A 14798-nucleotide genomic window follows, 5' to 3' on the forward strand; every position below is an offset into this window, starting at 1 on the left:
TACATTTGTGCGACGGCCTTGTAGGATGAGGCGGGGCTTTACTTTGCGAAAAAACGTACGCACATTTGAAACGTGGAGATACGAGGTTTCTGCCCGACAGTGACGATATGATGTGGCAACTTATTGGTTGCATTTACTCTACTATACTTTGTGATTAATGTAAAATGGAACAATGCCTGTCACATAGCCGGATACAGTACATGCCTCTGCATATTTCTGAACTCAGTTGAAAACAGAAAAAAGATCAGTCTTTACCAAAGCAGAAGCAACGAGACAAACATTCCTTTCTTTTAGCAGCATAAGGCAGCAAAACTGGAGGTGTTGTTATTTAGACGCTCCAGAGTTTAGTTGAATGCTTCCCAGTTTTTTGTTCATTTCACTATGTAACGATTATGTAAAGAAATACTGTCTAATGTCCTGCCAATAACACAAGTCCAGGAAGCTGACTGAATAGCATAGCAGGAGTATTCTATTTTATAAATGGAATCTTAACAAATTAATGATTACCGTGAGCACTTGTCATGCAATGTATTTATTTAGGCCCATTACCCGTCCAAGCATAATCAATCACAATAATTGATCTGTTATTATGCGCTTTGCGCTGTTTGGCACCGAGTGTACGATGGGGCCTATTAGTGACGTCACTGTCACTGTCATTGTCATTATCATCACCATCATCAAGTATTTAATCAGCAGCTTGGCTGCTGTTTTGCATGATTCCCATTGCTGTTGACTTCAAATAAAAAATGTCAGTTTTCATTGTGAAGCCGTCTAGGAGGCCCAGCCAACATAAGTACTGAGTACTTCTGAGCTATGCCAATAGACCAGGGGTCTTCAACGTTTTCAGGCCAAGGACCCCTTTAGTTGAGAGAGAGATGAAGCAGGGACCCCCATAGATTCCATATAGTTTCATCGGTTGACGGCACAATCATCAGTGTATTTTGGATTCATGCCCATTTGTGTTTTCAGATTTTTAACCACTTGAACAGTCAATACTTATAAAACTTGACCTTTCACCCTGTACTTCGTCCGCTCTTTTTCCCCCTCTACACCAAAGCTTGTTGCCGAAAATAGCCGCTGCGAGGCGTTGTGAGCTTGTAGATCGGCTATTTTTGGCTAAAGTTCTGTAGTAACACTGAGGACCCCCTAGGGGTCCCGGGCCCCTTGTTGAAGACCCTTGCAATAGACATCACAGCTCACGAAGCTTTGCTAACAACGTCACATGACCTTCTCAGGAGGATTGATAGCAGACGGATAGCATTTCAATCCATTCACTTTCACGACGTGAATGGAAACAACAATCCAGTCCACGCTGATGTCAACGGGACGGCTGTCATGTTAGTTGCTCGAAAGCAGATCCCTGTGAATGTTCGACACATTCCAAAATGGGAAAATCCATTCCTCGTCGCTTTTTAATAGACTTATCCAGTGAACTCTGGATGGCTTGAATGGAGACATTAAACTGAGTAACCTAAAAGTTATTTCGCCATCCAGCTGATTGGTGTCTGCACCTATTTTGTATGCCGTCAACCCCAAAGGTTAGGCAGGAATAGAGAGAGAGAACAGATTAGAGGGGGGACAAGGCCAGTGTTGCATTGGTGATTCAATGTTTGGGTGGACGGCGCTCGATTTAATGACGTCACGCGACTCACGCACACGTTGCTTAACATACACATATAGGCTCTCTACACTAAAGCGTTTGTAAACTTCGAGGTGTGAACTTGGGGGTTGTTTGTCTGTGTGCGTGAGAGGCGTGCGTGACCCTGCTCAGAAAAGATACGGCACGGCATGTACACACGTGACCAGACCAATGCAACACTGGACATTAAGGCCAGTCCAAGTCCGTTTTATAGCGTTCATTACATTTAGGCTCATGCTTCCCTTCTCTTCCCTCTTCAGTATTCCATCCCGTCGTCACTTTCGTACCAGTCCGAGGGGGCGTCTGTCCCAAAGTAGCGGTCTCCAAAGTTTCCTGGAGGTTAGAGAGAGAGAGAGAGCACGAGCAGATGAGAGGAGGAGAATATACAGTACAGTACAGTACACAGCTCATGAGGTGGAATTAAACAAGAGAACATTGGTTATGTACAGTACAGTACAGTACAGACCAAAAACCAGGGTTGCAAACATTGGACTGTCAGAATCCAGGAGATTTCTTTGTTTGGGGGTGAGCGGAGGTCTGGGGGTCCTCCCCCAAAAAACATGTATATTTTCCTGTGTTCTGTTGAATTTCGTGCATGTTTGATACTTTTATCAGGCTTGCTTTGCTAGCATGGGTACAATTTCAGTCTTAAAATGTGTACAGATTTGCTGACTGAAGCAAAGTAAGACATCTTTAAGTCATTACTCATCATTAGTGAATATCTGTATGATCTTGCATGCATTGCCCCCACCCCTAAAGCAGGGGGTCTGGGGGTCCTCCCCCAGAAACAGTTTAACATAGCGGATGTAATTTCCTGTGTTCTGGTGAATTTTGGGAGTTTGATACCAAATCCAGGAGGAATGTCAATCCAGGAGCATGGCAGGAGATGGGGTCAAAGTCCAGGAGACTCCTGGCAAATCCAGGAGTGTTGGCAAGCCTGCTAAAAACCCAGTTTCTACAAGCTACCAGCCCTCTACCAGCTATCTATCACCTTTTGGTTCACCCCTGCGTCTTGGCGATATGGACAAAATCAAATATTATCTTTTTTTTTTTACCAAATACCTCGATATTAACAATATTGTGATATAATAAAATCATGCCCTATCACGAAGTCAGTGTGATTAAGGAACAATGTTTGCTGCCGAGCACTGACGTCCGTCTACACATTTACACGACGGAACAGCTTGCTAATTCTAATATAATTTATAACACGCGCGCCTCGCTGGGCACCCAGACAAGCAGCAGCTGTCCTCGCTCTGTGTGACCTGACAACGCACACGCCTCTCTCTCGCTCTGTGTGACCTGACAACGCACCCGCCGGAGCCACAGATGAGCCTGTCAGCCCAGCGTCATCGGATCGTCTGTGTATGACAGCAGAATGAGAGATGAGTAGTGGGATGCAAGGGAGTGCCGCGCTGCGAGCTTGTAGATCTGCTATTTTTGAAAAAGTCGGGAAAATGTGTGCAAATCTTTGAATATATGTATTAGAGATGCGCGGATAGCGGTTTTAGCCGCGGTGGACCGCGGTGATCCGCGGTACAGTCGGATTTGGATCAATCAAATATAATTATTAATTAATTTCGGATATCCGCGGATGAAATAATGCAGGAAATAAATTATGGCCTAATATATCTATCAATAAAAAGCGAAGTCTAGGTATGCTTGTGTCTGTGTTAGTGTGTGTTATCTATACTATAATTTTGCGAATGTCTGTCTGAGTGAGTGAGTGTCTGTCTGTCTGTCTGTCTGTCTGTCTGTCTGAAACAGCGTTTCTCCTCAGTGGCTGGAGCAATTGATCTGAAATCGCATCACCATTAGCATATGAACACACCTGACATAACTGTGAAGCCTGTTTGTCACTTTCACAAATCGTATGCTGTATATTAGCATTTTTATGGTGTATCTACTATCTATTCTGCATCTAGCATGAGGCAACATGTTTAACCAGCTCTCTCTCTGTGTGTGTGTGTGTGTGTGTGTGTGTGTGTGTGTGTGTGTGTGTGTGTGTGTGTGTGTGTGTGTGTGTGTGTGTGTGTGTGTGCAGGCGGGTGGGTGGGCGGGCGGGGGTTGGGGGTGGTGGGGGGGGGGGGGGGACACAGTATCTCTGTAGCCATTAAACGAAACGGGTATTTCTTACATTGATGCTCCTACATATTATCATGCAAACACAGTTAAAGTTACTTTCCATCCCTCATAAACTGTGTGCACAGTGCACACATCCCATAACCCACACACTGCACATCATTTCGGAGCTCATATCTTTGAACGGGTAAGGGCTATTTTGTATAATTTGTAAAGTAACCATCATTTTTCATGAGGCAATGTGCAGTCCACGATAACACTAAACAGCTGTGTCCACTTAAACGGCATCACGGCACGCACTCATTACCTCTGGTCGCTGCGCTAAAAAGTGAATCTCTCTCAGGTCCATAGTCCATATTGTAAAGTACTGTACAGTAGGTAAGTTAAACTTCCCACTAAGTTGTGTTTGTTCCTCTCTTTCGCTCTCTCCCTCGCTCTCTCTTTCTCTCGTGTGTCTGACTCTGTCTGTCTGCCTGCATGTCTGTCTGCATCGACGCGCAGCACCGACTCCAAAAAAAAAAAAAAAAAAGAAAGAAAAAAAGACGAACGGAGACATTCCGTAGGCTAGATCAATGCATTTCTGTGATCGCACAACTAAACTAACAGGGAATAGCCTACCAGAAAATAATATTAGCCTAATAATAAGGGTAATAATAATAATAATACTTTTGAAGTTGCGGATGAGGATGGTGCGGATTTATAAATTGGATGATATAATTAATGCGGTTGGATAATGGGCGGATAATGAATTTGCGTGGATGGATTCGGATGACTTCAGAAGCCTATCCGCGCATCACTAATATGTATTTATTTTCAAAGCGACCACCCAGAAGCAAATTTTGCTTCTGGGTGGTCCCTGGAACTAAATATTTTGAGATGGGGCTCCGTGGCGAAATACATATCATTTTGGGGTCCTTCACATGAAAAGGTTTGAGCACCACTGACATAGTAGTCTCTCAAGAACAGACTAACTGAGCTCCAGTTAAGTGAAAAGGACCTTTTCTTTGACGATGGCTGGCCAGATTGCTGACATAGAAACATAGGTTTTTCAAAAAACCTTAGAAGGATTCAAAAGACACTTATAGAATCGGGTCAAAATTCTAATTTTCACGATTTAAAAAAAATAGCAGATCTACAAGCTCACAGCGCGGCACTCGGTGCCACGGGCGTGTTCCCTCCTCCGCGTCATCAGCGCCCACACCCTAGGTGGGGTTGGCGAAAGGGCCTTTCTGCGTGGAGTTTGCATGTTCTCCCCGTGTCTCCTAGCCCAGGGGGATTGGTCTGGTTCCAGGCTAATGCTTAACCGCATTTAACTGCTCAACACACCAAGAGTACATGTTTACGAGAAAACACCCATCCCTAATATATAAGAGGAAACAAAAGACTGTGCCTTTCTCACCGATGCCTGGGATGATGTGGAACTGGTCGTTGACGTCCTTGTCCACAGCAGTAGTGATGATGCGGACCTTGGGGAAGGCGTAGGCCACAGAGTGGACGCCCATCTCAGCCATCAGCAGAGACAGCAGGAAGATCTTGTCCTCTGGTACGTCATGGTCCTGGTGGCACACAGGGACACACATGGAGGCGTTACAGCTAAGGCTGTCACAATTATTACATAATCGTCTAATCGCAATTATTTGAGGTAATCGCAATTATTTTGCATAATCGTCAATCGTTTCCATGTTGAGAAATGTTAATATAGTTTCAAACACTTTCAAAAAGTAGTGGAAATAGCAGATCTACAAGCTCACTGATCTTTTAGATCGGCTGTTTCCACTATCAATGTTCTTTATTAAGTATAAAATTGTCAAATGTGTCAGTAATTTCTTTGTATATTTAGGTTGTGTCATGTCTGCCATGTGCAACTTCAAAGCCTAAAAGCCAAACAGAAATGTAATTGTCAACAACAAATACGCAATTAAATTGTTAATCGCAATTATTTGAGTGACAATTAATCGTCATGTAAAATGTCATTATTGTGACAGCCCTAATTACAGCACTGTGTCCCAAATCATGGGTCGGGACCCATTTGTGGGCCACGACTCGAGAAAAAAAAACGTATTTTGTTCTTTTTTATTTGTAGGAGAAGAAAATGGGAAGTGTTTTTTTTTTACTTTGGGTCCCAGGCAAAATTCACATTTATTTTTGGGTCACGGGCTAAGAAGTTTGGGAAGATAGGGCCTTTCTGTGTGGAGTTTGCATGTTCTTCCCGTGTCTCCTAGGGTTGATACCCTCACAAAAACATGCAGTAATCCTGGTCTCTATACTGCCTCCCCCTGGCCAGCCGGGGCGCTTGATGGAGGGGAAAGGAACTGGTTGGAATAACGTGTTCCTTCCACGCGCTACACCCATCCCGGGGAAATCCCCACTGTCAGGTGAAAAGAAGCAACTTGGGCTCCTCATGCATAGAAGGAAGCATGAGGTCAGTCCGTTGTCTCCCCAGGTGCGGCAAAGGGAGAGCAGAGGCCAGGATTATATAGGCAATTGGCACTGGGTGAAAAGATGGGTTGCAAAATCGTGGGATAAAAATTAATAAAAAAAAAAAAAGAAGTTTAGGGAACCTCTGCATTGGACTGAGAAACTGTTGGTTTGGCCTAGAAGGAAAGAAAGCTGTCCATTGCTTTTAGTATTGTTTACTTTACAGACACAGACTATGGCCTGCAAAATCCAGTTTAATGCAACTATGAAAGTGTTTTCAGATTTCATTTTTAGTCCACTTGCATGATTATCATCTCCTAATTCCACACATGCAGGCCGACACATCAACCCAAATATCCCCCTGGAGATTGATAATGTTTTTCTTTTTATCTTTACTCGCCTTCTGCTTTACTTTAAGAATACTTTGCTATATCCAAGCAAACTGGAGATATCATATTTTCAACTCAGGCAGTGAGCAAAGATTCCAGCTATCCAGTTCATCTCTGCCAGTGTTCACTGTAGTTGTCCTGACAGTCAGCAGTGAACGCTGATAAGGAACATTCTCTGAAGGCCTAAAAACCCTGCATGAGGACCAAAAACAGTAGAGTAAATATTGAATGGCCCCTGAGCCGTTGGAATCTGACTGGACTTTGCGCCCTGGCAAATGACTCTCACATTGCAGCCAATGCCTACCGTTCACACAGGATGAAGGTTTGAAGTCAGAACCGCTTGGAATTGTGGGTCACACTGAAACCCCTGGTATTAATCAATAATTGTGTTAAAGGAGAATTCCGGCCTAGAAGGTTTTCTTACCTTTAGTTGGTGTTGTTCTCTTGTTCTCTGTAAATGTCTGTCGTACGTAATGCCACTAGTCGCTACACAGTGTAATTTCCCACTGAGCGCTGCCATGATTGTTTAGAAGCTGAGATGCGCAGCCGGGGTGCGTACTGGGTGTTATTGACCCAGTGGGCACCCGGAAGTCTTTACGAGACGAGAAAATAATTAATTGGAGAGCCCCGTGAAAATGACACTGCGGAGGGACTACTCTCACTATGTACGACAGACATTTATAGAAAAAAAAAAAGATTTTCGAGAGAGAGAGATAAGCGGATTTGCATTGTAACCAAGTACCAAGCACTCTCTGGTCTGGAGCTGTGGTCGGGTTTTGGCGAATGGACAACAAGATATGAAAAAGAAAAAAGTGAAAAGAAAAACAAACAAACTCAAGAGTCCGGAATTCTCTTTTAAACTACGGCATCTTTGCAGTCTAGGATTCTTATGAACCTTTCTATCTTTTCAAACCCTCCTGTAACAGTGATTACCAGCCGCTCCAAAGACGACTGAACCGCTCCATTACTGTGTAGACATAAAGGATTGTTTTACAGCATCTCTTTTCTCTAGCCATATCTAGATTCCCAAGTGCCTGCCTGGACATTGTCTCTTTATCTCTCAACCCCCAAGCCCTTTCTCCTTCTCCTTACCGGTTCCATCAGTCTATCTTCCTCTTATCTTTTAGGCCAGACAGTTATTTGACATTGCAGGTGTGCACTGTTGCTTTGGTTGACAATGATTGCATCCAATTGCCCACAAGCCCAGTGTTATCGGTACGATACAAGACTCTCCACTGCCCAGCACAGAAAATCCCATACTCTTCACTTGTGCGGTAGTGCTTGTAGTTTGGACACATGCTGACAGGCCTATGGCTTATCCTTACCGCAGGGGTCTTCAATGTTTTCAGGCCAAGGACCCCTTAGTTGAGAGAGAGATGAAGCAGGGACCCCCACAACTTTTTCATAGATTCCATATAGTTTCATTGTTTGACAGCACAATCATATTTTGGATTCATGTCAATGTGTGTTTTCAGATATTTAACCACTTGAGCCGTCAATACTTAACTTGACATTTCACTCTGTACTTAGTCTGCTCTTTTTCCCCCTCTATGCCAAACGTCTTTGCCAAAAATAGCCGATCTACAAGCTCGCCTCTGTGGCTTAAGTGTTTAATATAAATAGTGGTTAATATAAAAATCAGAGGACCCCCTAGGGGTCCCGGACCCCCTGTTGAAGACCCCTGTCTTACCTGTCAAGCACAGACACATACTCTCCCCCCCCCCCCCCTTTTTGTAATGTAATGTATCGGTGCAACAGTAATTTATTAAATCGATTGTAAAATAAGTTTCGGAAAATGTAAAAAAATAAAAAATAAAATAAAAAAGGGAAAATAGTGAAACTTGCCGATGTACAAGCTCACGAGTTGCGTTAAGATGCATGATATACCTACAGTACCTACTCCTAATTTAGTCCGAGGGACTAAATCATTATGCCATGGCCCTGTTTTCCCCACACACACACACACACACAGTATGTAATTGTGTCACTGATGACCCCTACTGGTTGGTCTTGGGACTGCTTGGTCCTAGCGATGGAATAGCATCTCCTGCTGCCTCTTTTCACCTGCCGGCGAGGAGCTTCTCCAGCAGGACGTAACGCTTGAGGAGGAACACTGTATTCCTTAAGCCCTTTTGTACCGCGGTAAGCACCCTGGATGACTCCTGGCAAGTTTGGGATTTTTCCATTAGTTTTTATTTTTATTAGTTTTGAGGTTTGTTTTCAATTACAGTTTAGTTTTAATTCGTTTTTAAAGTGAGGTTGCTAGTTTCGTTTCGTTTTTATTTTTTTGAAAATGCTTAGTTTTAGTTTAGTTTTTATTAGTTTTAGTGTTAGTTTTAGTCTTTTACGTAATATGGGGTATTTGTCAGGGGTGAGATTAAAAAAGCTCCGGAAAAAGTATTGTCTAATAAAGAAAGTCAACAAAACATCATATTGTTGAGAGTGGCAGGAATGTTGAGACATACAACTTCTCTCTTTGACCTCACCAACTGGTGTTTTTTATTCTATAATTTTAGTTTATTTTAGTTAGTTTTCTAAACACACAATATCGTTTCAGTTAGTTTTCGTTTTTTTAAAAAGCTTAGTTTTTATTTTTATTTCAGTTAACTAAAATGTTTTTCCATTCTAGTTTTCGTTTTTTAGTTCGTTTACTATAATAACCTTGACCCCAGGTTGACAACCACAGGCCAAAGGTGTGTCAAACTAATGTCTACTGGTAGACACTGCTGGGAGGTCTAAAGCAGTGTTCATTTTGTCGACTTAGACTAAAAGAACTACAAGATTTTGATATTTTGTTGATGAGACTAGACTAGACTAAAACTATTTCAGAAGACTAAAGCGAAACACACACCGGACGCGGAGCGGAAGCGGCCGTCAAAACATACGGCCCCCTTATTTTCAATGAACTAACCCACACCGGCGGCGTCATCCAGTTGGGGTTACCACGCGGCACGTAACGTGCGTCGATACCGCTATGCGACGCTGCGCAGTTCAGAGGTATTAACAAAATCAATAACCAATTACAATGCATAGCTATTTTTTCCAGGACCCTTGATCAATTCTAAAACTTTTCCAGTACTGGAAAAATATTTTTCTAATTTCAAAATAAGTACTGTAGATGTAGAGCAGTTTAAAACCTACCAGCAACACCCTGACAGCCATGAGAGCAGCTGCTCCAGTGGACACGGTGCTGTCCATCAGAATGACGTAGTCTTCACTGATGTCCTTTGGCAGACGCAGGTAGTGGAGCTGGAGCAAAGACACAACAGGGAAAAGTCAAAGGTATTTTTTGCTGAGATCCTATCCAAAAAGAGGTGACTGGAGAGTACTACAGAGTATATTCCTCAGTAGGGGTGGCTCGGTATCAACATTTTGTTATCGCGGTTACCGTCCTCCCATTTACCGCCGGTATTGCGGTAATTACCGCACCCCCGTATCTATTAATTAAGGTTCGGCGATAAGCCAAAATATTGCAACCGTCTTCCCAAAAGTCGCCTCTCCACAGCCTGACTGCCCGAGTTATACTTCCCCGTACAGCACAGCAGTTTTGGCTTTGAAAGGAGCAGATCTACAAGCTCACAACACGTCGCATCCGCGACGCGTTCTGAGCTTTTAGATCTGCACTGTCGGGTTACCATAGTAACGGTAGCTACATGGGCTTTTAAGACACAGACTGCTGCTGTGTGTGAACAAACCAGAAGAGAGACGGAGACGGGTAATCAGATCGTGTACAGTGATTAACTCACGTCTGAAATCGCAGCGATTGAGTGCTGATATATACAGGTTTTAGTGACAAGACTTGACAGAAAAGGTTATAAAATCGGCGACGGGGCACAACGGGCGAGTCGGTGCGACGCGGTGGGAAAAGTAAAAGATAGTTTCATTTTCGCTTTTAGTCCACGCGGTCCGCGCTCCGCCTGTAATCCGTATGAATAAAAAACAAAATGCCACAAGGTACTACTGCCACAACACAAGGTATGTATTAACATACTTGTGTTGTGTGGACACAGTCAGTAGTACCTCAGGTTCTCCAGTGTCGTGGTTGGTCTGGATGAGGATCTTCCCCAGACGGATGTCTTTACAGACGGCCATCAGAGCCTGCTCCATGGTCTCCCCTGCCCTCAGGATGGACACACCTGTGATCTGCACACACATGCACACGCACACACACACACACGCGCACGCACACGCACTCACACAGGAGAGAGTATTTTTGAGGTCCAAAAAACATTTTTGAAGAAAAAAAAAAACTCAGTCAATGAGTTAAGTCTGACACATTTTTGCCAAGAGGCACCAGCGCCCATGAATCTTTTTACTATAAGCTAATTGTTCTTCTCTTTCTTGTTGACAGGAAAGTGGTAGAAATATACTTTAGTCGTTATTTTGGTCTGGGATCTGTTGAAATAGCGAGGGACACAGCACTGCCCATATTGACAATAAATCTGCTTGGCACGTACAAAATGATGTCACGGCTTAAGAAGCCCATATAAGCGAAGGAGCTCGTGTTCGGGGGAGGGAAGCAGAGAGTGCAAGGTGAAGCCAGGAGTGGGACGGAGGTGCTGTGTCCTCCAGGTGGGGGCTCCTCACTGGCAGCTGAGGAGCACAACAGTGACAACACACAGAAATGTGTGTGGGGAGAAATTAATTGGCATAATAATGAATCAAATTCCAAGTTTCACCAAATGGCTTAATGAGTTTGTATCACTAATACACTTGGAGAGGCAGCGTTGCCACAGATAGGACAGTCTTGTAACATACAAATACATCCGGGGTCCTATTGCGAGTCCTCTCGACTCTTTATGACTGCATATGATGATATTAATATATTGCATAACCTTTATACAGTATATAGACTATAATTGTTCCAAGTACTTTTTGGAGCTGTGTGCAGCTCCCTATACGTGGCTGTGTGGGTCTGTGTGTGTGTGTGTGTGTGTGTGTGTCTGTCTGTGTGTCTGTGTGTATGTAGCCTGACTTCGGCGCGTAACTAGTGCCGCACCATTTACGCCACTCGCGCAATATATACATCAAAATGTGCGGCTCGGCCGGGAATGGTGTTCTATTACCTTTCGTTCCGATCCGCCTTACCATGCCGACGTAATCGGCAAAAAACGACGCTTAATTGTCCCCATTGACTTATAATGGGACAATGCAAGAAATCACTTTCAAGTATTTTTCTCTCGTAAACCATAGGAGCTACAGTTTCAAACCTCGGAGAGGAGATTCATAATGATTTTAAGAATGAATCGAAAAATAATTACATCACTCGGCCTCATGGTGGCGCTATAACGGCCCACTTTACGTTTTGCCCCGTAACTCTTGAACCGTAGATCGGAAAATTAAAATTCTTTTTTCCCTGGATTCCTTGGGTCAAGACGCATCTCCCCATATAGGCCACGCCCATTTGCGCCAGGATAGATTTTCCGCCATCTTGAATTTTCTCCAAAACACACTTTTTGCTCCTTTTCCTACATATTTTCTTCAAATGTCACAAAAATCGGTACACATGATCTACACACACACACACACACACACACACACACACACACACACACACACACACACACACACACACACACACACACACACACACACACACACACACACACACACACACACACACACACAGCTCCACTTCACACGGGTGTGATTTTTCAAGTAATTGCTCCAAGTTTTTTTTTAATAAATTGGACTTTTGTACTTTTTGTATGACAGGTTACTACTCTTGTTGTTTATAATGTGTGTCTTGTCTTGTCTTGTTATGTCTTGTTGTTGTATTGTCTTTTATAAAATCTAATAAAAATGTATAATAAAATAAATAAATAATAATGAATCAAATTGGCAACAAAGGGGGGTCAAACTAAAACAACAAAAACTAGACTGCACTCTGCGGAGGTGCCACCTTGCACCTTGTGCACTCGTGGTGTCCATGTATGGCAGACTGGTGCACCAGCGGAGCGTGCCCTGTTATTTATATCAGGTCGCACTTGTTGATGGTAACGTCACAAAGAATGCTGGTCCCTCATTGGCTGTTGATGGTGACGTCTCCAAGAATACTGGTCACTGATTGGCTACGCAGACATTTACGCAAACAGACACGCCACATACAAAATCACCAAACGCAGTACTTGCACACTCTGCTGGCTCATAGCATAAAACACCCCCTCCACACAAGTCACATGTTAACCACTTAAATCCTAGCATCCCTATTCTGAAGAAACATTCAAATGACATCAACTACAGATCTACAGCATGCATGTCCATGAAACAGCTCTCCAATTTGCAGGGGGACTCCACTCACTGCCTGAAGCCACTTTTAACAGAGTGAAGAAGAGTTTTCTTTTCATCAGTCTAACAGTACCAGATAGGAGAGGAAATGCCCATGAAGACAAGGCGTTTTAGTAACACGCACCATTACCATTTGTCAGACTGCCTGGTCATCATGATGTCATTTTGATGGATGTGTCTTCAGCATTGGACAGTGGAAGTGGAATGAAGGCCTCGTAATCATAGCCACACTACTAGGCCTTTCAACTTAAAACTACAGGCTAGTTTTTTGAAGCGGTGAAAGCCGCTTCCAAGGAGTGGCTTTGTCTGTCCCGTACATGTCCCGTGCATGCAGAATTGAGGATTGGTCAAGCTTCACATGACAATTTGGCCCTCCAGACAAAATCATTCATTCATTCAGAATTCATAAAAATATAGAACTAAAGCACATAGAAAGTCTAGATCTGGAACACAGAATGTATAGATCTAGAACACAGATTTCATAGCTCTAGAACACATAGAATAAAGGTTCACCGCTTCACTTCGAACCGAGGTTTGATTTTTAACATTATTTATAATGATGATGTGATCATCATGAAATCTTGCACTAATTTGGAGTTGCGTGTGATCAATATGATACGTCATTGACAAATATATCATTATAAATGACTGATGCGAACGGGGCAGCGTCGGTCTTGTCTATCACCCACGACTTCTCAAGGCTATATTCACACAGGGCACCGTCAAGGAACATCATGTCTACGATCAAAGCCAAAGGTCTGAGAGCCAAGAGCCAACCAGAGCTGTCAAAACAGCTGGACGACCTGAAGAATGAGCTTGGCCAGCTTGGTGTGGCCAAAGTGACCGGCGGCGCCGCCTCCAAACTCTCTAAGTACGGCGTTGTCCGCAAATCTATTGCCGCAGTCCTGACTGTCATCAACCAGAAAGAGAGAGAGGCACTCAGGACGTTCTACAAGGGCAAGAAGTACAAACCACTGGATCTGAGGCCCCACAAAACCAGAGCTCTGTGCCGTCAGCTCAGCCCCAAGGAGGCCAGCCTCAGAACCAAGAAACAGCAGAAGAAGGATCTCCTGTACCCAATGCGTACATTTGCAGCCGCAAGGAAAGAAGAAGAAGAAGAAGAAGAAGAAGAAGCTTGAGCTCCTTTTTCCTATTGTTTCAAGGTTTCATGTTTTTGGTCAAATAATAAAACACCATAGAAAATAAAACAAGACCAGGTCAACCTGGTTGTGCCAGACCCCCTGTCTGTCATCATCATTTATGACATCATGCCTTTTGTAGGCATGTCATCATCATGTCATCATCATATATACCCTTTATATAGAAAACCCGGACAGACAGACCGACATTTGCTTATGTAGGCCTACCCATTTCATGGGTCTGGCAATCAAACCATCAGTTCGAAGTGGTGAATTTGAGCAGCTATATCCTGTGTGTGTGTGTGTGTGTGTGTGTGTGTGTGTGTGTGTGTGTGTGTGTGTGTTCACCGCTCCAAAAATCGCACCTGTGCGAAGTGAGCAGTGCTTACGTCGCATGGTACCAGTAAGCCTCTCTGCGCTGCGAGGCGTTGTGCGCTTGTAGATCTGCTTTTTTTGGCAAAAGTCCTCAGAATAAGGACATAGGGTTCAAGTGGTTAATATAAAAAAGGAGAAAAAAAGGTTTCTATCACACAAAGATTTGGAGGGCCCCCTATGGTAACACTGAGGACCCCCTAGGGGTCCCGGACCCCCTGAAGACCCCTGCCGTAGGAGTCACTAGTGCAACGACAGATTGCCCTCCCCTACCAGCAACCAGGGAGGGAATCCACAGTGGCGTGCAGGAACCAAACTCAAGACGTTCTGAAGTTGCGATGAGGCTCGTCTCACATTACAAACCAAGTGCTTTACTGAATTTGTCATGTAATTTCTGAGGCTTGCTTAGACCTTGGATTTAAACACCTCCACAGGGACATCACATTTAAAGGTATATTCAGTGATTGTATT

At 43.7% G+C, this 14798-nt stretch overlaps 1 protein-coding gene across 1 annotated transcript in view; it reads right to left on the reverse strand.

Annotated features, from left to right (window-relative positions):
• LOC308300657 (uridine-cytidine kinase-like 1) overlaps positions 1-14798 on the reverse strand; it is a gene marked incomplete at its 5' end in the record, with an annotated part of 79264 nt that continues 64466 nt past the window's right edge. Inside the window, 4 exons of the mRNA XM_080744537.1 lie at positions 1-1972; positions 5121-5277; positions 9670-9777; positions 10549-10671. Coding sequence (XP_080600663.1) covers positions 1896-1972; positions 5121-5277; positions 9670-9777; positions 10549-10671 — 465 coding nt within the window. The 3' untranslated portion in view covers positions 1-1895. The remainder of the gene's footprint in view (positions 1973-5120; positions 5278-9669; positions 9778-10548; positions 10672-14798) is intronic.

Source organism: Nannobrachium achirus (assembly GCF_963921795.1).
Source record: "Nannobrachium achirus genome assembly, chromosome: 16".
Taxonomy (NCBI): Eukaryota; Metazoa; Chordata; class Actinopteri; order Myctophiformes; family Myctophidae; genus Nannobrachium; species Nannobrachium achirus.